At 41.8% G+C, this 25,357-nt stretch overlaps 3 protein-coding genes across 16 annotated transcripts in view; 1 reads left to right on the top strand and 2 right to left on the bottom strand.

Moving 5' to 3' along the window:
* The window catches only part of LOC124349814 (mechanosensory protein 2-like), a 40,981-nt gene extending 24,869 nt beyond the window's left edge, over positions 1–16,112 (bottom strand). For 2 of the 11 annotated variants that reach the window (XM_046800691.1, XM_046800690.1), the window contains exons 1-2: positions 10,963–11,736; positions 8,470–8,496 (exon numbers count right to left, since the gene is read on the bottom strand). In XM_046800691.1, the coding sequence (XP_046656647.1) occupies positions 8,470–8,496; positions 10,963–11,029 (94 nt within the window). In that variant the 5' untranslated portion in view covers positions 11,030–11,736. Of the gene's footprint in view, positions 1–1,920; positions 2,008–7,113; positions 7,374–8,469; positions 8,497–10,962; positions 11,885–15,612; positions 15,669–16,092 lie in introns of those variants that run through there. The other 9 variants (XM_046800687.1, XM_046800688.1, XM_046800678.1 and 6 more) reach the window with 9 other exon arrangements.
* Positions 16,113–16,694: 582 nt separating this feature from the next.
* Positions 16,695–20,473, bottom strand: LOC124349510 (iron-sulfur clusters transporter ABCB7, mitochondrial-like). Its single transcript, XM_046800184.1, has 15 exons — positions 20,121–20,473; positions 19,936–20,064; positions 19,687–19,879; positions 19,384–19,550; positions 19,214–19,315; positions 18,983–19,141; positions 18,898–18,915; positions 18,643–18,817; positions 18,354–18,472; positions 18,248–18,286; positions 18,004–18,170; positions 17,574–17,703; positions 17,371–17,514; positions 17,176–17,307; positions 16,695–17,107 (listed from the first exon to the last, which is right to left on the bottom strand). The coding sequence occupies exons 1-15, from the start codon at positions 20,346–20,348 to the stop codon at positions 16,901–16,903; spliced, it is 2,109 nt and encodes a 702-aa protein (XP_046656140.1). The 5' UTR covers positions 20,349–20,473; the 3' UTR covers positions 16,695–16,900.
* Positions 20,474–20,598: 125 nt separating this feature from the next.
* On the top strand, positions 20,599–25,231 carry LOC124349605 (prolyl 4-hydroxylase subunit alpha-1-like). 4 transcript variants are annotated; one of them, XM_046800350.1, is made up of 13 exons: positions 20,599–20,642; positions 22,399–22,588; positions 22,655–22,806; positions 22,878–23,048; positions 23,133–23,297; positions 23,397–23,544; positions 23,607–23,717; positions 23,804–23,993; positions 24,063–24,173; positions 24,241–24,354; positions 24,483–24,542; positions 24,635–24,800; positions 24,868–25,231. In XM_046800350.1, the coding sequence occupies exons 2-13, from the start codon at positions 22,407–22,409 to the stop codon at positions 24,942–24,944; spliced, it is 1,647 nt and encodes a 548-aa protein (XP_046656306.1). In that variant the 5' UTR covers positions 20,599–20,642; positions 22,399–22,406; the 3' UTR covers positions 24,945–25,231. The 4 variants fall into 4 exon arrangements, with proteins under 4 accessions (XP_046656306.1, XP_046656305.1, XP_046656307.1 ...); XM_046800349.1 differs by lacking the exon at positions 20,599–20,642 and adding an exon at positions 21,387–21,581 and having other exon boundaries at positions 22,375–22,588; XM_046800351.1 differs by lacking the exon at positions 20,599–20,642 and adding an exon at positions 21,387–21,581 and having other exon boundaries at positions 23,616–23,717.
* Positions 25,232–25,357: the final 126 nt, after the last annotated feature.

The raw sequence follows: 25,357 nt of genomic DNA on the forward strand, positions 1-25,357 counted from the left end.
AAATGAGAAATGCCAAACGCATTAGGGCTTTTCTATCGCAGTCCCATTCTGCAGCGCCATCCGGCGAAAACACAACAGCACCACACAAAAACAGAAAATGTTGGAAATGGAGCAAGAAGTTCCAGGAAGTAAAACAATACGGGTATAACTCCAATCGATCTTTTCATCCATCGACATTAACGGAGAGGGGCACCAAAGTTCAATGGGCTTCTCAGAGCGCACACAACACAAAGCAAATGTGTACACTCTAATCGGCACGGTATCGCAACGTCAATTAAGGCCAAATCCATCAAGCCCCCTGCCTCAAGGCCTGGACCAATTCCGTCCGCTATGCACCCGTCTCTCTCCCTTAATCTCCGGAGGCTTTTCCGTCTCCCTTTACATGCATCCTGAATCCGGCTCCAACCTTGCTTGTGTAATCAACAACTGTTTCTCATTATCTTCAATGACAGTTAGATTATTGCCCTAGTCGCACACAACTTTTGATTGCGTAGTTCTGTTCGCCTAATACTCTAATCCTAGGCTATAGATTTAGATTTCAAGTTCCGAGATGTGGAACATTGGAGAATCCTGCCGCATCAAGCTACGTCCCATTTGGTACTGCCATTCCTCAGTAGATGTCGCCACAGTACGACCCGGTGTCTACTGCCCTCTCTACTCGCCAGCAAACAACAATAATGTGGAAAATCAAGAAAAATGAAAATCACAAATCAAGGGACAAAAGCAAACGTAAATTTGACGAATAGAGTTAGCGGCTGTCAAATTGGTGATTCCCAAGCAAAACCCCGGAAACTCTTTTCTAGTAAACTACGCTAGATGTTGCCAGGATCGATAGACTGGGGGCGTTGGTAAAAAGAAGAGAAGGAAAAAATAGTAACAATAATAAAATAAGAATAAGAATAAAAAATGCATTCTCCTGCGAGTCTGAATTTGTTGGCGATGCTTCCGGCATAGCACGAATCCAATTTATTTGGGTCTATGAATTTTCCGAGTCAAGACGCTCGTTTCCTAGAGTGTCTAGCGACAGTCATCCGCAGACTGGCAAGACGAACTGGCAATGAAATTTCGCATTTGTAGAATCAGCCTCGTAATGAGAAAGAAATACATGAGTGAGCGGGAGCGGGAGCGAGAGCGGACATCCTTTCTCGTTTCACTTCGAGACGGCCCGGAGGGAGAAAGCTGTCACCGAACCGGATGTAAATAACAGCAAAGGAAAAAGACGCGCAAAGAAGAAAGAACTAGAGGGAAGATTTTTTTCTTTTCCCAAAGCAAACGACAACAAATCTCTCGACAGTCTTGTAAGCCCGAGGGTTGCCATTGAACGACAGAATAAGGCAAGAAAAAACTAAAGCAATTCATTACGTCGACTATAGGCCACTGTCGTTCTTTGAGCGTCAATTCACGGAAATTCAAATTCATCTTAATTCATGCACTCCACTTCAGAGAGTTTCACTCGAATTTGTCAACATAATTATCCTAACTTTGGAAACGCAAAAAAAAAAAAAAAAATAACTAAAGAAATTTTCAAGATTCTAAGATGATTCCCAACTGCATTTCATCCCATCTCAAATGATTTACTTCCGTCCGTTTGAATGATTGTCTTTCCAGTGCAGACAGACGGGCTCCTCCGAAAAAAATAGCAAGTGCCATCAATTACCAACTGTTCCGGTTGGGCTCGACGGATGATGGCGGCTACTCTACCACCTCTTTTTTTTTCTTCTTCTCACTCTTGCCTATTGCTGCCCCTTCTGTGTTGTTTTTTTTTTTTTTCTTATGTTTGTTCCGGCTCTTTCTCTCTCTCTCTCTTTCCATTTCCCTTCCTCCGGGAAAACAATAACACGCAACAGTCACGTTTCCTCTTAGGCAGCGGACACGGCCGGCCACTAGAGGATTATCAAGACACGAACTGCAACAACTTACATAGAGGGCAAGATGAAGCCGATGATGATAGTCTTTCCCTGCGTCTTTTTTGAGAAAAAAGTTGATCAACGAAGAGAGGATCTCAGAAAAGTCTTTAACTCGATTACAAAGTTGGGATTTTCTGGCTGGCTTGCGAATAGTCCAGGGCAAAAGAGAGAGAGCTAGAGAAACCAGGAGCCAAAAGGACGCGGGAGGAAAACAAGCAGCTTATTGAGCTCCTACTTTTCTACCCTTTGACGTTCTGCGGCATCTGAGAGAAAACACTAAAAGCGATTGACGAAGCTGAGGTCTTTTAGTTAGGGCTGCGGCTGCCGACTGCCTTTTTTTCCCCTTCATCTAGCCTCTTTTTTATGTTGCCCCCAAAAGGCCTCCCCCCAGCGGCAGCGAGAGTAAACTACACTATGACGGCAATATAACCAGAGCCAGCTTCTCTCGCTCTTATAATGTTATGCCGCTAACAGTTGCCTAGCAACTGTTCACTTGTACTCTCTTTTTTTTTCCCACGGATAAACAAACAAATATCACTCAAAGTTATTGGTAGCAACAGACCCCGCCAACATTGATGCTGGAGCTCTTTTTTTCTTCTTTTCTCACCCCTCGGGGACGGTGTGTATATCGGCGCACCACAGAAAATCATTTCCCACCATCACATCATATATCTCTTGTTCTTTTGACCCGGAAGAAAATAGAATAAGTTTCCTTGGATCCCTTTTTTTTTTTTTTTTTTTTTTTTTTGTACAAGAACGTTGTGTGCAGCGTCACGGACGGCCGGAGGAGGCGACCGCATGACGGACCGCAAACACCCGACTGCCGGAGTTGGATCGCGCACGACTGCGTCGCAATCAACTCGTGTATAGGATAACACTAGCGTTGCTGTTGGCAGACATCTTAAATCAGCAGCCTGATATGTATGTAGATATATTGCGTAGATATACTGCATGGAGCTAACCCTCTTGCACTAGTAAATCCTCCTCTCCTCCTTCCCGTCTCATTTCCACATCTTGCGACCTGCGCTGAATGATGCAACTCACGAAAGCTCGGCGAGAATCCTTGATTCTCATTTCCTACAACCGGGTCAAATGAATAACGCAAAAAGGTTATAGAACTAGGGGAGGAGCTACTTTCGACAATAAGGACATTTACGTCATGGAAATGGAAAAAAAGAAAGAGCGCGGAAAATATTTACGAGAATAATAATAAATAATAATACGTCGTCCAAAAGATATATACGACGCAGCGGTAGACCCCACGCGACTATTGCGTTCCCATTGCGGGCCGCACCTATTTTGTTTCAATGCCAAGAAAAAGAAAAGAATGAAGCAGAAAAAAAAGGAACAAAGTCTTGGGGGGGTTAAGGAGATTTATTGATGGCGATTCGACATTAATGGCATCGATGGCCAGGGAAGAGAGAGTGAGAGAGAGAGAGGAAGAATGCCAGGAAAATCGGATGCGTTCCATCCGGCTAGTCATCCGGAGAATTCACGCAGTCCCCTTAGACGACTCTCAATGAGTCTATCGTTCAATTGGAAAAGGTGACGGTTATGACTGCGGAGATTCCGGCCAGGAAAATCAAATCAAATCGGATTTGAGGGCGATTCGTCCTGACCTGCGGGCTGGGCCATTTGGCCAACGGCAATCAACTCTAATGGCTAGTCAGATTGGGGTCATCCTAATCTCCTGCTCCTCATTTCTATTCAGGTGATTGGATTCCGAGTCCATTCCAAAATCAAGACAATCCTGGGCGCAGCTGATGTTTCATTTTTGCCACAGAAAAAAAAAGATTAAATTGAATGGAATCCGCTCAGAGAAAGCGAAGAAAAAAAGCTCAAAGGCCACACCATCACGAGAAGGTGTCGAAGCTTTTTCCGAACCTTTTTGGTATATGGAAATATAAAAGATGAGCATCGACTATTCCAGAATCACCCAATAAAAGAGAGGAAGAATAAACAAAGATAGAAAGAAAGGAGGAAACGGGGGGCAAAAAAAGGGAAGAGGATTGAAATTGATGGATGGGGAACGACGTCACCAGCAGTAGATTTTTTCTTCTTTGATTTCCGTCTCCCCCGATCGACTCTCTCTCTCTCTCTCTCTCTCTCTCTCTCTGGCGAATTGTGTCGACGATGTCGAAGGGAACTGCTGCCGCATCTCTAACTACTGCAATGTTTCTTTCTCCCTCTTCTTTCTCCCTTTCATTTTTTGTTGTGTTGTTGGTTTTATTCCGAGCAGATCCATCAACCCATTTTCTCTCTCTCTTTCGCCTCCACTTTTTAGATCAAACCCAAAAAAAAAGAAGACGAGCAAAACTAAAAGGAGAAAAGCGGAAGAACAAGAGGGGACAGGAAAAGGCCACACTACTCGCGATATTGCCTCCAATAAAAAGAGATAGAGACTATAGGAATACGACAGGCTATTGCTGTGGGAGGAGGTTGTAAAGTGACTATCTTTATATGAATTCAGCTCCGCCGGGCAAGATCACCGTCCGGGGTTCGTTACAAGCGTCAAACCAAAGAAGAAACATACAGAAATGAACATACTCCGCCCTTCTCATATAGGACATGACAGCAAACAAAGAACCGTCTCGGACCTCTAGCTCTTCTCGGCTGCTCTCTGTTCTTAATGTTGTAATGTCTATTTAGCGTGCGTGTGTAAATAATAATATGAACTCGACAACACCACCACCACTACTGCTATCTGTTCTACTACCCCCCCCCCTCCCCCCAACGGGAGGATGTTATTATAATAAACAGCAAAAAACGCTTACGCTGCTTACCCCTCCGGTAGCTCAAGGTCCGGCCGCTCCGGAAGTAATGTATGCGCAGCGCACCATACTTTCCTTCAAAGCCTCGTACATCTCCAACGTCGGCCATCATCATATCACGTTGATGAGGATGAAGCTAGACATGAACTAGTCAACCATGTAAATTGGGAGTACCAGATACAGCAAACATATAATACTGCAGAGTTGCTAGACACGGTGTACATCCCCCTGGCTTTTCAAGTTACCCTACCACAACTCTCGAGCTCTATACTATGATAATGTGGGATTCCCGTCAATCAACCTAATCCTTATGCATTCAGCACCTCCCCAGAGTAGTTACTGTATTAATATGTGGGACTGTCGCGATTTGTCAAGTCAATTGTTTCAATTCTCTCTGGTCGGAAACCAAAGTCAGTCGTCATCGCAACGCAAGGCAAGGCAAATCTACCCTCAACAAAACCGACACGGAAATCGACCGCTGGTTTCTTAATTTTTCTCGCTTTTCTCTTAACGGCCTGTGATAATTGGAAAATTCAAATTCCCACGATTCCATCATCATCAATTGGTTCATTGAATCACATTTTCACTTTGAATGACAAAAAGGAAAATGCGTGCATGGCACTGTCCTGTTCTGATTAACTTTGGATTAACCGAGGGATTAACTATTGATTCCTATCTGGGACTTGATGGAACGCCAGATGATAATCGACCAGTCGTGCAAGAGAGCCACAGAGCAGACAAAAACCACGGTGCCACAGAGCAAGGACAGAATGACAGAACCGGAAACTAGGAAAGAGAAAAGGAAGAAGGCTAGCCTACAGCATCATCATGTCACACAGAATACACCCAGCGGGATAACTCACTCATTACGTCTGTTTTGTTGCCCTAGTCTCTTATTGTCTGTTTGTTGTTTTGCATTGGTTGTATGTCGGGCGTAGAGAGTATCCTCTTTATACATCGAGATCTTGTGGTCGTGTTTGCTGTCGCGGGCTGAGAAACCTCACGTCGACAGGATTTTGTACACGTTCCAATTGGCCACATCAAGACGGGCAAAGACTCGACGCTCTCCCCGAAGCAATCAATAATTCCGCGCGCGACCCAAACACGGTCATTTCATCCCTTTTCCTTTGGGTTTGATTCCGCACGTAAATGACAACGGAAGCGACACAAGCCGATCGCCGACCCATCTGATCCTCCTTCGGCACGAATTATTGTAATGGCGATTTTTCGCTTCGCCTCGCCATTTCTTTCTCCACAAATATTCCTGACAGATTCTTGTTTGCAAAGAATTGCATCGAGGGGGGAAGTGAGAGAGAGTGACTGATTGTCCGCGTCTATTGGGGTCGACACATTGTTATACTCCAAGCGCCGTTGGGGCCGGGGCAAAAGCAGCGCGTTGCGGCAACAGGGAAACAAAAGAGACATCAGCAACGTCAGAGAAACTGAAAAGCAGCAGAGGCAAGCACTATAATACACTCTACAGTCTTGGGTCTAGTCAGAGCCGACTACAGCATTAGCGGCCAACTCTCCCCAAAAAGCATTCCATCTTTTACCCGTTCCCGCCCGCCGAATTACATTATTGTCGGCCGTCAGGACTCGAGAAGGCAAGAAGTCGAGATGATGTAGTACTATCTCTTTCCCCTTTCTTCGCCCTGTGTATCTTTCAAGTTGTACGTAATGCAATTTGGGGGACAAGAGAAACATGCAAAAGGATCAAGAAACTTTTTAATGATTTTACGTTGATTTCCCCTTTCTTTTCTTCCTATTCTTCATGCGGATTTACGTAGAAAGCCAATGGAATTGTACGAAATTGAATGGGTTCAAGCTACTTCAGACCTCACAATTCTCTCGGCCCTTTCCATCATCTTTTTTCTCGTTTTTCTTTTTGCCTTTTCTCTATCTATGGATCAAGAATACCCGACGTCATCATCGACGTTGCTGGATCTTTCCCGTTCAAAATGTTTATCGGTCCGTGAACAAGTTGCGACGAGGGCAACGTGACGTGATCACTCGACAAAGCCAAATTCACGTTACCCGACAAGGGAATGATGGGCTTGGAATTCCTCCTCACAACTGAGTTGCTGCTACACTTGAATTAGGCTACTACAACTGGACGACCCAAGACTGGATGTTGTGGTATTATTGACCAGAAGACTATGGTGTGGACGCGTCAGTGGAGATGTTGTGGTGTCTGCTCGGTTTTCACAGTTTGTAGATGGAAAATGGACTAAGAAAATGAGTTTGTGTGAGAGAAACTATCACAGCGCACCAACAACACCCGGAGCAGACAAAACCAAACAAAAGAGACACACAGACCATCTAGAACTCATCAGGTGCAGATGATGACAAGGTGCCGTCAGCGCCAACACGCGGGGGGGTTCAAAGTAAACAAACAGGAGAAGAAACTAAAAAGATAAAGAAATCCAACTTCTTACCGGTATTCTAAAGAAATTCTTTTTTTTCTACTCCTCACGCCTGCTAGTCTCACAGTGTCACGGGGATATTTCGATGGAACAATCACAGCTTTTCGTGTCACTGATGAAATTATTTGTTCGTCGTCTCGACAACTGATTTTCAGGTTGAAGATGAAAGCGAAACACCAAATCAACAACCGAGAAAAGAGAGAGTGAAAGATGGAGAGACGATCTGATGGGTCTCGTTCAGGCCCAGACCGGCGGACAAGTGACTGGACTGCGACCGCGCGCACAGACTCTATACTAATGGCCCGACGTCTCTCCGCCTTCTCGGCGAGAGGAAAAGCCAAAAGAAGCGAAGGCAAAAAAAAAAGAAAAACAAGAAAGAAGTAATACACAAGCGTAGAGTGTGTCCACACAAACCCGATACACTACCAACACCTTGATGTGTGTACATTCAGAAGTCGCCTTTTTCCCCCCTCAGTTCCCATAATTGTTTTGAAACATTTTTTTATTGATTTAGGTGACGCGTGAAAAACGGTACAAGAAAAGAAAAGAGAATTTGTTCAACGTCCGGCAAATTGCATTGTGTCCCTGATGCGGGTGAGGCCGAGGATTTCTTGGCGGAAAAGTTTGTTCCGGATCTTTTTGTGTGAGAAGAGTCAAAACTGAATTAAATCAAATACGACCTGGAGAAAAACGGGAAAGTCTGATCCGTTGGCTTTCAGACGACGGTCTATAGCCACAGAAAAAAAAAGAAGTAAAAAAGACCTAGCGGTCACCAATGGAAAGGCAAAAGATATGAGGGAAAGAAAGGAGTCTTGATCATGTCTAACGAGATCTGCAGCAATTGAGACGCTATTCAAAGAAACTTTCGTTCGATTTGATTTTTATGATTTCGTTGCTATCCGTTTTTCTCTTTTCCTACTGCGAGACGAGATGTCCCATCTATTCTTTTAGCCGCCTAAAAAAAGAAATCGGTACTGGAGATGAAAAAGAAAGAAGCGCCTCATCAAAATTATGTACCCGAACCGCTTTGAATGCCATTACACCGACGTAACACGACGCGTGGGATGTCTGTGTGTTTGAGTGCTAAGGATTGGAAAAGATTTCCAGCGGGGAAAGTAGGAAATAAAGTGGAAGAAAACACAAACGCCCCACTCTGCATAATGAGGTGCTGGCTTGATGGCGGCTGTGGTGGTGGCATATCGAAAAAGAAAATCCTAATGATTCGTTGCTTTGTTCCTCAAAGGCACCAGCAACGGCGGAAGACCTACTACTCTCTCACGCCACTTTTCACATTTTAAAAGCTACCAGACATCTTTCGATTGTTATAGTATCTGTATGGTATTTTGTGTGCGCGTGAGTGTGACTCACCTCGGTTGATGTTGTAGCCGACGGGGGCTGTCGACCGAAGAGAAAAGATCCGGCCAACGTACAGAAGTATATTGCGGCGCCAACAAAGAAGATGCCGTCAGATCGAAACATAAAAGAGAAAAAGAGATCAAGAAAGAGTGAAAAAAAAAGTAAATAAAACAACTAGGCAAGAAAAAAAATGATCCAGACTGAAAATCAATGAATTCCCAGGTTTTCGCCGAACCTTTTCGCTCAAAGTGTTCAATTTAAAAATTCATGAACGACAGCATACGAAATCTATATACAATATACGTCATCGGCGATGTTACTAATTCAAGTAGTTGAAAAGGATCGATTGCCCGACTGTGCATCTGTGAATAGGGATAGCGGGACGATACGCTTGTTGTACCATAAGCCGCTCAAGAGGATTCTCATTTTGGCAACCAAAGAAGTTTGAAAAGTTGCGATCGGTTTCTACGCAGTCTCTTTATTGTCGCACAAGAGAAGTCAATGACTTCATTGATAATGCCAGGACTTTCATCAGTTTCATGAATTCTTTTTATTCTTTTATTTTCAAAGAAAGAAAAGAAGATTACACGATGAAAAGGAAGCACAGAGGAAAGAGCCGGAAAAGACATTGCCGACAACCGGTGCAGCGATCGAATGACCGACCGACCATGTGTGTTTGTTTCCCGACCGCTGCTGGGCTCGGTCTGTTCTTGCCCGTCTTTTTTCCCCATACTTATACTTACTACACAAAAAATGCGATCGATAAACATAGGAGTCTCAACTCTCAACAGAAGAGGCTTCTATTTATTCCGCTTTTTTCGCAGTCTCATCATCTACAGCAGCGCTGAAAGGAGGAGGGATAACGAGGTCATAAGTATGAGCCTCACAGTTAACAGTAAGCCCTCGCTTCTCCTTCTCATTCTTGTACTTTTCTTCTTTTCCCTCTTACTCCCTACTGATGAATACATGAATCGAAATGAGCAATCTTCGAGGAAGAGAACGGATTCTAAATATAGGAGAACATCCTCGACTGGTTATCCAGGAAATAGAAAAGGAAATCACCCGCTGCTCACAGTGTCTCATTGTAATAATCTGGGGTGGTGCACTGGTGCCACTTTAGCTTCAATCACTCTAATGATGACGACCATTTTTGCAAACAATCCGTCCGTCCGTCCGCCCGTCCATTCCCTTCCATATTTGCGTCATTCAAGATTTTCATTACTAACGCGAGCTGAAGAAGATGCCAGCCGTTTATTCTCTGGCCATCAATGTCATCATCCACCAAGGGAACCTGATATAGTGATTCCATCTACCCCACACGCATTCATCCCGACTCAAAGTTACGGTGAAAAGAGACGAAACGAGCCGCGCACTAAAAATAGGTCGTTGTATAAGATAGCGACAGTTGCGGGATCCGGAAACCAATATCCAGCTCGCTAGTCACAAGCACTTTGACCAGCGTGGCGAAAGACGGAACTGAATGATCAGGAATTCCGCGCCGAAGGCTCCCTTTCACTCTCTCTTTCCTCTCTCTCTATCTTCCTTTTTCCAACCCTTTATATGATATCTCTTTATCGTCTTTTGTTTCGAGCCAAGTCATAGCCGTCCGCCTCAGATTGAATCCACCATGGCCGCAACCACTGCTCATACAAATAGCATAACAGTGGGCTCCCCAGTGTTGGAAGGATATTGCCGAGTCGATTCAAACCCCGGTACCATTACGAACGCAGAAATTCATTTCTCTCTTTTCTAATATTTCCTTTGTGCTACCCACCACCAAAAATAATTTCCAAACTTGGGCGCCTTTATCTTTCTCTTTTCTTTCCCCGTTCAAAAATGAAAGAAAGGTAGGAATGACTTAATAAATCCCGAAATAAACTTGCACTCCATCAAAAAGTAGAAAAAGAGAAGAAGTTTCGGACACGCACACTTAACTGGCAATGACGGGTGCCAGGTGGTTACACTAAGCTGAGCGGATTGAGAAGACATTAGACGTCGTGTTTGTTTTGCAAGCGACACGGAGATTTCATTACGAGTTGCAGCGCGCGTGACAGACGCCTCAATCAAGAAGTAAGGGCCAAGCTGAATAACAAGAAAAAGGTATACAAGTCCCCGCCCGTTCTTGTCCCCAGGACCCTGCGTCTCCAGAATGATGGATGGGATTTTCTTTTTTGTGAAAGTAGGGCCCGTCCCCAGTCTCGGAAATGAAACAAGCAAGAAAATGGGTTACTGTATATAAGAGATAGCGGCGAAAGATGGCCAAGATAAACAAGGACACTGTCTGGGGTAGCACAGCTCTTGACTTTGGCTTCTAACTAGTGACTGCAGTTGCGTTTGCTCACCCAATGTTGTAGTCACTGAGCAATTCATTGTTGTAACTAGCGACTATTGTTTTCTCCTTTTCATGATCAAAACAACTGCATGCAAGGGGTTAAGACAACAGCAGCAGCGTCTGCACCACTATCAACAAAAACAACACATTGGCTGCACCCATACGATATTTACCCACTGACGGCTGATTAGATCCCGCCTCCATCTGATCAATCTCGGCCATTTCTTCCTTGGTAGACATTGTGTTGCGGTCTACTTAGTTTCAAACTGGTTCGACGCAACAACTTGTTTGACGGATCAATTGGAATTTTAAATGTCTTCCACTAGTTTAGTCCTTATTACACGACAGTATTTGCAAGTCGTAGTCAAATTCGCCACGACTCGGAACGACACACAAAAGACAAGAAAGTCCAGTCGCCGACTGCCACCGACGAGGCGGTGGCCCAGCAACTTTTGAACGGCCGACACTCGGCGCTCCTTTTCTTCTTCCTGCCTTTATTTCCCTCGCTATGATACAGCTTCTTTCACGCTTGGTTTCTCCTTTTCTGTTTCACTCCTTTTTCCTGTTTTTTCCCACCCGACACGACCTCTGAACAGCTGCCCGCTCTTCTAGCCGACGGCCGTACGACCCGCCCACACAACACTCACTAACACTTTTCTATGGGGCGAGGAAATAAACGTTTCAAAAGGTTCACTCTCATGCACAAGTGCAAACGCGGGATCAATACACACAAGAAACCCGTTCACGAAATGCCTACCACTATCAAGTAACGCGGGTAGTGTGGCTCGTGTACGACCTTTTAACGGAAGGAAGAGAAGAGTATTAAGTGGCAATAGTCAAAGCTTCGACGAAGAGGATAAGGTGAGACCGAGTCACCGTTGAAACGCAAGGAAACAGACTGCTGCGGCAACCCCGCTCCTTGTTGGCGGCGTCACGGGCCCACGGAAAATGCCCACCAGGAAACGAACCGAGAGACACACAACTACACACATGGTTTTCGGGCCTTTCGCTCATGCGGAATCTTCTATGAGGCTCCCCCCTAAAACCCTCGAAAGTAAAAAAGAAAAGAAGTCATTCTTTTTCCTCTCTCTCCGACGTTGTATTTTTATATACCACGGCTAGAGGTAGGGAGCATCAGTCGCCTATGTTAAAAGAAAGGAGAAACTGTTAAGACAAGAGCTGGAACGAGAATGTTCGCTTTCGGTCGTCGGCTTGTCAGAAACCGCACGACGACGACGACGAGGAGGACAGAAATAAAATCCTTCGTCTTCCCATTTTATTTTTCGCCTCTTTATCCGGTTTATTTCTTCTTCTCAGTATCGAGTACCCCTTTTTCTTTTTCTGCATCTCTAAAATGTTCTAAAGGATTCAGCGATGCAGGCGAGGATCTATCTTGCTTATACAACATTTTAGAAATAAACTCTCGTTTTCCACCGTTTCAGATCGCATCAGTATCCGTCGAATGCGAGGCCAAAAATAAACAAATAAGAAGAAAGACGGGGGATAAGAAGAGAGCATTGGTATGATATGCATCCGCACGCTGCCAAAGAATCCGGCCAATCTCCATCCATCATCGTCCATTCGACTCGACGACAACAGAAGAACACGGAATTGAAAAAGTAGAAACAAAACTAAATAAAAGAGCGACCCAATGTTGCATGTAAATGAGATACGAATCGATAAAGATTACCACTTTGACGACATTTTATTTGCTCCTCCAGCAGCTATTACACTTGTTATTAGAGTCGCATTCGCCCTCCCCTTGTTATTCGGTTTTTCTGTGCTGGCATTATTTGAACGTTCATTGGCTATGCGGCCCTCGTTCCTGCGCTCGGGGATTATACAGACCGGACGTCGACGTCTATCAGAAGCCTTTAAACTCGATTACCTCGTTTTCCCATCAGGCCCATCCTTGGCTGCTGCTATATCGTACGGATGGGCTTCAGCGAAAAAGAGCTTTAATCTTTAATGCCCAGAGCCAGAAAAGTCTGACGACGAATCAAAATAGGATCAACATTTTTCTTTTTCAATTTTTTAGAATAACGAAAGCCAACTTTCCCCCTTTTCATTTTTTTTTTTTTTTACTCCTTCATTCGATCATGCAATATGGAGGAAGTAGATGGTTGTGCTGTCACAATCTATCTGTCGCGGACGCGCGCCACCAAGTCGAACGATGGGAGCATTCCGCCCGTTCCCGTCGCTTTAAGGCTACCACTGGCTAAAAAGCGGACGCAAAAGGAAAGAAGAAAAGAAAAAAAAAACGGGAAAAATGGAACATCTCTATGTAGTTCTTTATAACTTTATTATACTGTATATCGACCTTATGACCAAAAGCGATAGGCGACGATGACCGTATTGATATATAGACACGAGCGCACTTCTGATGGGATCTCTCTTGGACAGGGCCGATAAATCTCCCGCTTTTTTTCCGGTTTTTTCCCCGCTCCGCAAAGGCACCCGCGATTCACTGCCCAACTCTTTTCTTTTCTATTCACCCAACTATTCTTTACTGTTCCATGTCCTTTTTCTTTCTTAAAATGTCACCCGATCTGTCACACATCTTCTCGGCCCTTTTTTCCTACCCTGCAATGATCGATAGGGAGACAAGTCGCCCAAAAGACCAGATGTTTTTCTTCTTTTCGGAAAAGCAGAAGCGATTTTATTATCAAACTTTTTAATCAAAAAGAGGCTTATGATCCCTTCTCTTTTTTCTTGCTCACTTCTTTCCGCATGTCAAAGGATATAGAATAAAGAGAACAAAGAAACAAGACGGCAGTCAGTCGAGAAGAAATAGGTGCCGCTAGCGTATCGAAAGATGACGTGAAACCTCCGCGATACAAGTTGGTCCATTGCACCTCCAGCGATAGACTCCAGTCCAATAGCGACAAACTTTATTGATTTCCCTGCGGAGGTTTTGCTCTCGGCTCCTCGAAGTCTCTCCTGGTTTCCCCACGGTGGAAACTTGTGAGACCAAAGGCACAGTGGGCGACCGACATCAGGAGTTTGAAACTCTGCGCTCTGAGATCGTGAGCGAGTTAGATATTGAGTGGGAGGATTGCGAGTTCGGATCTCTCGGATTGGCGTGAGATGGTGATGGATCGTGAATCCTGAACCAAAGCATAGCGGTAATGTTCCACCTCTTTCAACTGTTGGCTCCAGATTACTGCGTCCGGTTGACAGCAGTCAGTTTCGATCAAAATATACGACGACCACACTATTCACGTTCAGAGAAAAACGACGGACGGACCCAACATCCCATAGACATCCGCTGCAACGTCTAATCATTGAAATGGAGTCTTGTCACCATTCAACGATTCATAACACATCAGCTATGTTCGTCTATTGAAACGTCAAAGATTGACGGACCTTGTCGCATGTTTTCTGTATGTTGACCTGAAGCCAGAAAATCTTTGATGCCCGAAATCTTTGATCCTAGTCCAAAACTTCCATTTCATCGGTCACTGTGGCGACGTCTGGTCTTTCAATTTTGGATGAGATGCCAACGTTAGCAAATCTCGTCCAAGAAACATGGCCGCCACCGATACAATTTTAATACTAAGCCGAACACAATCACCATGGAGATGGAAGTCTATTCAAGTATTCGTCATTGAGGACGACCGATACAATACTTGTCAGTCAATAAATGTAGCCAGCTTTAGGATACGAAAAAAAACCCGTTGTCATGGTATCGGCCATTGTTTCCCAAGTGGAATCGACATGTCCTTCTATATTTGGAGTCCATGTCCCCTGACGTCGGGACATCTTTAATAATGCAAAAAAATTTATTATTGAGAGTACCCAGTGTCACTATAAATTCTATCGGCTTTTTTACGACTTTCGCTATGGCGGTGTCAACACCATCGGAAATGGCGCGGCTTCGTTCTCCATAGACGATTTATGACACAACCATATTTAAGACTAACAAATGCTTCGCATAATCGAAATGACGGGGTGGAGGCTTTGGTGGCGGGGCGTTGGATTCAGCGATCCGTGTAAAATGGATCGTTGATTCCATCGCACAAACCACTTGTGGTTGTTACCAACTTGGAACGCCCCTCTCCTGGTCTATCCAAAGGTAAATACCTGGAGTGTTTGCGCACCCTTGAGTACGTAATCAAAAGACTCATGGGACCATTCCATAAATGTCCAATCAACTGAATTCATGAGTTACGTTTTTCCGCTATGCGCTCTAGATTTTTTTCACCTCTGCAGCGAATTTTACGGACTGCTAACATTCAAATTGAAACTAATTGAAAATGTCAAAATAAATTCAGAAAAGAATGTGACACTGTGACAGGGTAATTCCGTTTGTTACCAAAATGTGACTTATTATTTAGAGGCCGCTGTCTCTCAGAAACTCTATCTTTAATGATTCGAGATGAATTGCCAAATTGGCAAAAGAAAGGGTAACGGATGAGAAAATGTACAAGGCGCGCGCCAAACGTACCAAATTTCATTTGACACTTGATCGGCGTTGTGATGTTATTATAGAGGTGGGGTCTCGACATTTGTTTGGGAATGGAAAAACAAGAGGGAAAAACAAGAGAAAAAAAGCTAATTGGATGTTAATCAATTAGCTTCTGCCATGTACACAGTGTAACAGTGTATCCATTCGTTATTTACCCCATTTTTTCGAAAAGTCCCAGCAGTAAAAATAGTGCTGGTAGCACTACTGATCGACAGATGGCCTAACACTATTCAAGTTTCAAAAGAATAAATAAAAAAATTTCGCGGGTCTAATCTGAATGAAAAACAATCTAGCTATAGCTCCATACTTTGTACAGCACAACACATCATGATATAAATGGTAAAGGATGTCCTACCTTGAGAAGTGAATCTTCCATCCCAGGTTTATCACTGAAGTTCCCTCGGTGGTGATCTGAAATGGTTCAAAATAGGAAATATTATTAATCTGAGCATCAACATCATTTGTAAAAACAAACTCATTCACAGTCATTCACTCAGTCAAGTGTTACCCCACAAAAAATCTTTGCTGTTCGTGCAAAAATTTACCATGAACCTAAAGTCCAAATTTCTGAATGTAAATGTGGTAGGTAAATGTGACATTATATTCCATATTATAACATTCTTATTTATCAAGATTATTAGATAATTAAGATCCAAAGGTTTTCATGACCATGCTTGCTACAATAAGTATTTCACGTGGTAAGAATACAAATAAGCAATAATTCACACGATTAGTTAAGGACGATGGACCTACACGTACACCAAGTATTATTACCAACTCAGTGGTCCCATGATTTTCATTCCTTAGTTTTTATGTAACATTTACTGAAACTTACCTGCGATGAAAGGCCGCAGCACTAGGCCTAAATGTGAGTGAAGACGAGGACAAGGACAACGGGCCTGAAAACTGAAAGCAAATGATTTGAATATTCGTCTGCTAATTTAAAGGCCCAAATTTAAAGGCTCGGAGCGATATTTTTAGCAATTTGATTGAGTTTATTGTTGAATAACAATAACAAACGAGAAAAGCCCAGCACTTGGATTTAATCTAATTTACGTGAATTTTTATTTGTTTAGATACATTTCTTCTTCTTGAGACAAACGTTTTAAAAATTCCATCGCCTTTAGAGTTTAGAATAAAAAACTAATCATGTGCTCAAAGCAGATTAATGTAAGTTAATTTTGAATAAAATAAAATAACAGATGATCACAAATGATAAAGTGCAGTTTGCAAAGAAGAGTAAACTTGTGTCTGTTCTGTTTCTAAGAAAAATGACGCAATTTGTCCGCATCAGATCGATGAGCGATATGAGGAAGATACGCAAATCCGCATTACTGAAGCAAAGCACTACTGGCACTGCTGGTATTTGGTTAACCTGAATAACGGCGCGCTCGTCAATTCAAAATGACGCTATCAATAAGTTTACCATGTAACATGTGGCTTTCCCCGATGTATTGGATTGCAGAAAATCCTTAATCTTTGCAAACAAAGCAGTTTTAACCGACCCTACTGCCAATGGCAATCAACAATTAACCTAACAATAATGCTTGAACGATGGCCACTCACACCTAACAAACAAGCTTGATTCTCAATAATAAATCTCACAAATATTTGGAACTGTTATAATTTCAGGTAGGGTTGACTTAACAGTGGGTTCTAAATTGGGTGTTCCATAGATTTGCATAAACACTATCGACAGTAGCAAGCAATTCCAGGTGTGTTCCTCTCTCCACAATTCGTCCTTCTTTGAGTACGAAAATTTCATCCGCGTCAATCACTGTGGTCAAGCGGTGGGCAATGCAGATAGAAGTTCGATTGGTCGTTGCTTGCTTCAAGGCTTCCATTATGGTCTAAGGATTATTAATAACAACTTAAATTAAGCTCTTTAATGCTTTAATCACTCATTTCGTATGCTTACACTCTCCGTAACAGAGTCTAGAGAAGATGTAGCCTCATCGAAAATCAAGATTGGAGAGCTTTTCAGTATTGCTCTCGCAATCGCCACTCGTTGTTTTTCTCCCCCGGATAATTTTAGGCCTCTTTCTCCGACCTTGGAAAATTTAGAAAATAGAATAAATTTTTATTCCTATTGTCATTAAAAGGTTATCCAGACCGAAGTGTTATATTGCTTTGGCCACGACATTATCGAATCGTGAATTCCAGCCATTTTAGCCGCTTCATAAACTTCATCTTCACTTTTCCGGAAATTGCCGTAGGATAAGTTGTAGTATATGCTACTGTTGAATAGCACAGGTTCCTAATGATCAAGGGAGAAATGTAGTGTCAAACTGTAAAAAAGAGTACAAAACAAAGTACCTGAGGAACGATTGCAATTGCTTGGCGAAGACTATCTAAATTTACGGTGCAGATATCTTGTCCTCCAATCAAAATCTTTCCTTGTTGCGGTTCAAACATCCGAAAAAGTAGTCTTATAAGGGTAGACTTACTGCAAACAATAACCAAAGTAAATGACGTATAAAAACGTGTGCTATCTATACGGAGCTTCCTTTACACTAGAGTTAAAATTGTTCCTTTGTTTTTTTTTTCTTCTGCATTTCAGAAACTGGCGTACTTGACGCGCAATTTCTGGCACAGAAATGCTACCCAATAATAAAACAAACCAACCGCAGAGGGCGTTATTGTAAATCGTAAAGCGTCCGACTTTTTTACGAGATACTAGAGGAACTGGACATGGGAAAAAAACACTCTAGTGTGAAGGTACATAAATAAGACTGCACTAAATTACCCGGAACCTGATCCCCCCACCAACGCAACCGATTTCCCCGCTGGAACACTGAAGTTTAAACCGCTGAAAATTTCTTTGTTGCTTCCGTAGTGAAAGTGGACATCCTGGAAATCGATGGAGGCTTCTCGAAACGTCTTCAACTCCAACGGAGGACACGACGGTGCGGCCTAAGATTGAAAGAAAATGGACACATAAAATTAGATTATTTTCCCGTCCGAAAATATCGATCACTGATTTAACTTACAGCAATCGAAGATTTTACATTTTGCAGGGCGAAAAGAACCTCAATTAATATTAAACCAAATGAGTTAGCACAAAACCAATATAAAATTAATGATTTTATATAGAACCTGCATATCAATTACTGCTTGGCGAACTTCCCGATAAACAGAGCCAAGGAAGTTTAGTGGCAAGGATAATTGAAATAGGAGTCCATTCACCATCACAAGATCTCCGACTGTCATTTGCCCTAGAAAAATGTACAAGATGATGATTTTAGCATCCGGGGTTTTCGAAAATCATTTCATCTGGTTTGACTTGAAATTAATTATGAATTTAAATACACGGAAATACTTTGAATTCCACTTTACTCATTAGAAATTAAACTATGTTCAATTCTACAAATAATTGATTAGTTACCGTTGACAATTTGTTTGGCTGAAAGCAACATTACTGCAGTTAGAGCAACGCTAAATATTGCTTGTTGTCCGAAATTGAGCAAGGCGAGACTTGAGTTGGTTTTCAGAGAGGCAACTTCGTATTTTTTCAAGGATTTATCATATTCTTCGGCTTCGTATTTTTCGTTGTTAAAATACTAAGATAATGGTGATTTAAAAAAAGTCTGACTTGTAATTCTGTGTAAACGAAACTAATATGTTCTGTAATATACATTACCTTCACAGTTTCATAATTCTGCCAAAGTTAAATAAGAGAAGAATGAGATTCCATTAAGACTTTAACTTAAAGATAACTGTTTTACAATTAAAGAATCGATGGCCTTGTTTCCCGCTTCGTTCTCTGCTTGATTCATAGCAACTCTGAATCGTGTTCGCCACTGAGTGATTGCCAAAGTATATGCGGTGTACATACCAATGCAACCTAATGTAATAGTGGCGAATTCCCAACCGCATCGCATACCCTATAGATAAATCGGAAAACTCGTTAAGTTATGTGTTGGATGCGTATGCGTAGGTGTTCTTTAATTACTTACCAAAATTGTGCTTACAAGCGAGACTTCAAAAATCGTTGGTACTACATTAAAAAGTAAGGCAGCTAGGAGGAAGTTTATGCCTCGACTGCCACGGTCAATGGCCTGAAAGAAAATTTAAACCATGATTTAGTGATTATGTATGCAAAACCGAAAATTGTAATGCATTCCACCTTCGAAAGGGCACCTGTTTGACGATTGAGATGAAATTCAAGGTCCAAGTTGTGGAGATGAGAAAAGACATTTTTCGCTATTTGTCGGACAGAATGTTGGGAGACTTTTGCAAACACAGCATTTCGAAGTTCATTCAAACCAGATGCGCCGACGCGGGCAATTCCATCTAGACAAAATTTAATTTAGTTGACATTTTTTTTTTTTTTTTTCGCATGTTTTTTGGCAGCAGGGCAGCACTGTTGATATTTTTAAATTTAAATTTCAACTTAATACTCCAGAACCAGTAGATGAAAGGTACTCACAGCCAACAAGAATGGTGAACACAGTTGTAGTGATAGTTGCTTGAGGATCACCCAGGTGCAAGGGTGAATCCAAATGTGTGTTGAGGAGATCCACAGCATGTTTAAACAGGAAAGGAACACCAACATTGAGCAGCTTAGCAGAAACCAACAACCCAGATGCTAACACAACTCTGCGCTTGATTTCCCAATTGTCCTATTAATAAACACAAAATTAGGGTACTGGGGGGAAAAAATACCAAAATTGTGTACCTTAGGCCAAATGTATCTGAACAAGTATTTCACAAGTTGTGGAGTTGAAACAGGTCCAACATTTTTACCAATGAACTCATGAGAATGTGCCGAAGAACTTCCATGGGTCTGTAATTGAATTCCACCTGTCTACAATAGGATTATTTGATTAAACTTTTAAATAAATGTGTAATTTTAAATAATACTCGTGGAATTGATGAAAGTGATGGATTTAGAAGCTTAGAATCTTTCAAATAAAAAAGGAATCTTTTATTTATATGGTCCCGTCCGATAGATTGGTGACTTTTGTATCGTCTGCAGACATCCAGGTAATAGCATGAAGGCAAAATACTCTTGATTCCATAACAACTTTTCTGGGAAGTTTTTTGCAGCAGTCCTTTCTGGCAAACTGATGAAAAGAAGGGAGCTGCCATTACATAGATTGTTGACTTCTACTGTTGTGGTATACTATAAAGGGTGCATTTTCGTATGAATACACGTCATATGATGAAAACGTAAACAAGATATTGGACGATTCAGTTTCACTGTGATTCAACTTAAAAAATAAGGCCAAGAAATAAGGCCAAGAAATGCCCCCGAACTGAATTTGAAGTTCTATATGCTAATCACAGATGGAGTTACTGTACTCCTCCTTAAGCAGCCTTGATTCCTTTCATTCTTACATGTTCTTATAGGTTCATTTCATTTCCGGAAATTAAAATGTAAAGGTAAGGTAGCCAACACTAACGCTCATAAAATTTGAATGTTATATTAGTAACCTTACTTACTTGTTGAACACGGCGATATCAAAACTGCATGATAAAATAGAATCGTGAAGTTGACTCGCGAATTTTCTTGACTGATGTTAGTTGTAAAGTAGTGTAGGCCCCAGTACTAACTTTTGAAAGAGTACTTGTGTAGATTTTTTAAACTAAGCGACAAGATGAGTTGCACTATAGCCTACCCAGTAATTAAATGTTTTAGCAATTTCTTTACGAATATTTAGACTGCAAATGTTATTTCCGATTTAGCCACTTTATTTTTAGAAAAATCTTCACGGTATGAACGGAATTTTAAAAATGTCGTGACAAATCACACCTCAGCGCGTAAAAAAAAGTAAAGACGGTGTATTATTGTTATTCATATGCGACGGAAGTTTCAACTTTTCCCGTCGATTAATTTCACAGCAGTGATACCATTATAAAGATTTTACTGCATCTCCATGTGTGGTTGAATGTAGCGTGTTTTGTAATTGTGAAGAAAAAAAGAAAACGATATCAATTTTACGGTTAGGCGAGAGAAAGGGAAAGGAAATGTCCCACACTGAGAGCAGAAGCGACGCTTTTAAAGGGTAATTGGCATGTGCGAGTGAGAAATAGGAAGAATGCGCCGTTGCAGGAAAAGAAAAATGAAAGAAGGCGGGACTTGTACGCTAACAATTCTCATGCGCGTTCATCCGCTAATGCACCCCACATGTGAACGTTGAACGTGCAAGATCTTGCAAGCCAGCAAGTGTTGATTTTTCAAAAAATTTAACTTCAGTTGGCCAACGACCGCATTAGGATACAAATACTTTTGGCTCCGTCTTGTCAAAATCTGTTTTCGTATTGTTAAGCAGAATAGTATAATTAAATTTCAAACGCCCAACCAACAACATCCAGTCACAGGTATGTACAAAATTATTCAATTAAAATTATAAGCTTTGCAACTACTACTTGCCTATGCATTCACCGTGTTACTAGTAATGTGATTAAAAAGGAATCGTTCAAAATTAATTTAATAGATTATTGAAGGCTAGATTTTTGTTATCACCGTGAATTTGCGTGTTATTTGATTTGCGTGCGCTTGACAGAAATAAAAACTGATAGCTGATAGCTTGGTGGTGTGACATTTAGTGCAAAGAGATAATTGACTAAAATAATTTTTTGCCGGAAGCAATATAATCCTTGTGTTAAATCGAAATGACCACCAGCGCTGCCTGCAGCCCTGCACAGTACGTAGTCTCACTTTCGCCTCATATCACATGTAAAATGTATCATCACTTTAAATATAGGCCTGACTTAAACTACCTGAAAAAATGTCTAAACTTAGTCGGCCAGCAAACGACCAGAGGAACGGTGGAATTCACGTTACAATCCGTTTCAAATGATTTCCCAGAGAACTAGAATTATTATGCATGACTAGTCACATATTTTAATGAGCATTCAAATGTACTGTTAAATGTAGTTAGTGTTATACTCTCTAGCTTGAAAGCAACAACAAAAAAGAAATTCGTGGGAAATTCAAAGTAAAGAGAATGTTGATAAAGGAGGTGATGGTCGAATTGAAGATCTGCCAATTGGTAAATTTATCGCTCTAAGTAAAAATAAAAAAGTCTTGGCACTGAATTAAATTCAATTATCAAATGAATTTGTCAGTAATCGCAACATTTTCTTTTGTGTTGAATCTTTTGTATGATAGGCTCATTTGTTTCTTATTTAATAGACATAATTATGATGGGAGTTATTCTGAGTATGTCTGCCATCCTCCTCGTTATGCAAACCAATGCGGTCTTGGGCGAGGTGTTTACGGCCTTGTCAGAGATGGAGGGTCTCGTAACCACAGAGTTGGAACTAGTCAGGCACCTCGATAATTACATTCAAGAAGAAGAGATCAGACTGAAGCAATTGAAAAGGTGAGGAATGAATTGGTTTCTCAAATTGCCCAAATACTTTTAAATAATTCGTTTTCCCTTGAAAAGATTTCTAGAAGAGTACGAAAGCATGTATCAAGAAGCCAGTGAAGATGTTTCGCAATACTTGTCTAACCCCGTCAACGCTTATCTACTAGTCAAGCGCCTCACCTCTGATTGGAAGCAGGTAGAAGAGGTCATGACCCAGAACGTTGGCTCCAGTATGAAATAATATTTGACACATCAGCATTAGCCGAAATTAATCATTTGTTTCCATTTCTTATTTTGAAAGTTTTCGTCAAAAACATTACTCGATACCGTTCGGCGTTGCGGTTCCCATCTGATGAAGACTTGACTGGAGCAGCTGTTGCGCTTATGAGGCTCCAAGACACTTACGAGCTGGATACCCACGCTTTAGCCGAGGGGAAATTGTTGGGGAAAAAGTATTCCCGTCAGCTTACCGGTAATTATATAGAGTTCACAGCTCAGTGCTGAATAATTACCGCCGTCATTACATTACAACCACCGCGACTTGTTCCGTAATAAGCTGGAGATTGTTGGGAACTGGGACGTCAATCGTACAACAACGGCGACCACTACCACACTGTTTTGTGGATGGGAGAGGCTTTGAACAAGTTGGAAGAGGAATCGAACAAAACTGCTACCCGCCAAGAAATTCTGGAATACTTGGCGTTTTCTACCTATAAACAAGGTATAAGAGTACATATGAACTTAATATCTGGGTTTTTGTTGAGAATAATAATAGATGGGAAACTTTCATGCTCTGTTTCACGCCTGTGTTATATATAAGGTAATGTAAAGGAAGCTCTGCAATTGACTGACGAGCTGCTCAAGATTGTTCCGTTTCACCAGCGAGGGCTTAGCAACATCCAGTACTACCGAGAAATTCTTCATCAGCAAGGTGAAATCCAATTCCAGCAGCAGCATGAAACAGCCGGGTATGTCTTTTGAGTGTTATATTTCTGCGCAAATTGAATTGCTGTAACATTTTCCGATTTAGCGCAAATAGCACGATCGAACCATTTAATACCAGTAAACTGAAATTGACCAAGCCCTCGGGAACAGCTGGTATACCCGCTGAGCAGTGGAATAAATACGAAAGGCTTTGCAGGTATAGAAAATTGTGTTATTTTCTCCGGTGGGGGGAATTTTCCCTTGTAAATAAATATACCCATTATTTGTTTACTGTATATATAGAGGTGAAAAGTTGATGGATCCCAAAATTGAAGCCCGACTCCGGTGCCGCTACGTGACCAATAACGTGCCCTACTTCTTCATTCAGCCGATCAAAATGGAGTTGGCTTCTCTCAAACCGCGACTCGTCATTTATCACAATGTTGTCACGGACAAAGAGATTGAAACTGCCAAAAAACTGGCTCAATCCAGGGTAACATAACTCAAAACAGTCGGATGACAATGCCCATATAATATTATTTAGTTTCCAATGTTGGATTAGTTACGACGAAGCACTGTTCAGAATAGTTTGACTGGTGCCAGTGAACCGACTAAATATCGCATCGCCAAAGCGGCTTTCTTGCAAAACAGCGAACACGATCATATTGTCAAGGTTGTCTATAGCACCAATCGTTTTGATTTTCTAATACCCACAATTGATCTTAGTTTTTCTATTGCAGATGACGCGGCGAATTGGTGATGTAACCGGACTTGATATGGCCACAGCCGAAGAGCTCCAAGTTTGCAATTACGGCATCGGCGGGCATTATGAACCCCATTACGATCACGCTCGGGTATAATGAAGAAAAGTGCCCATTTATAATCTTTCATTATATATAATTAACGCTATTACATCTCTATTATCTTTGCGCGTTATTTGCGCTCGTTTCCGGCCGCCTGGACATTTCTTCCGTGTCAACAGAAGGGCGAAGTCCAGAAAGATTTTGGGTGGGGCAATCGTATTGCCACTTGGATGTTTTACGTAAGTTTAAAAAACAAAACATTTGCGAAATGCCTATCGATCACTGTGATTTTTTAAATTCTTAATTTCTAAATATTTTCTCTTCATTAAAGATGAGTGACGTCGAAGCTGGAGGTGCGACAGTATTTCCCCAAATTAATTTATCCTTGTGGCCGCAGAAAGGAAGTGCTGCATTTTGGTTCAATTTACACCCGAATGGTGAGGGTGACGACCTGACCCAACACGCTGCCTGCCCAGTCCTTACTGGATCCAAATGGGGTAAAATTTTTTAAATGAAGTGAATTAAAAAAATACAAATTGATTTTTTATGGAAAATCAATTTCAGTGTCCAACAAATGGATTCATGAGCGAAATCAAGAATTCCGTCGCCCTTGTGGCTTGACATTCGACGCCGAAATGTAACGCGCTTACACCGTCATTATAATTATTTTAATGCATTCCGCATCGGAGATTAAGTTCACTTTTGTTGATTACTCGTTGCTCCATACTGTTATTTATTCGATTATAGTCATCGTCGTCAGCATCACTCTGAAATCTAGTTTAGCTGCGTTTTGCCAACACAATCTTTAATCACTCATCCGCGTGACTCACGCGGGAAAATTGATCTGTAGCCTATCTTGTTAAATTTATCTATTTGTTCTCGACCTTATAAATGAAATACATATGAATGCGTCTCTTTACCCCTATAATGTCATGGTAATGTCTGAGTGAACTTCTTTCAAACCGGAAACAAAATGTTAACTCCAAAAGAATTTTGGATTATAGACGGAAAGGCAACTCTTCCGGAAGGCAAGTCCAAAAAGGCAATTGCCTTT

The sequence above is a fragment of the Daphnia pulicaria genome, chromosome 7 (assembly GCF_021234035.1).
Source record: "Daphnia pulicaria isolate SC F1-1A chromosome 7, SC_F0-13Bv2, whole genome shotgun sequence".
Lineage (NCBI taxonomy): Eukaryota > Metazoa > Arthropoda > Branchiopoda > Diplostraca > Daphniidae > Daphnia > Daphnia pulicaria.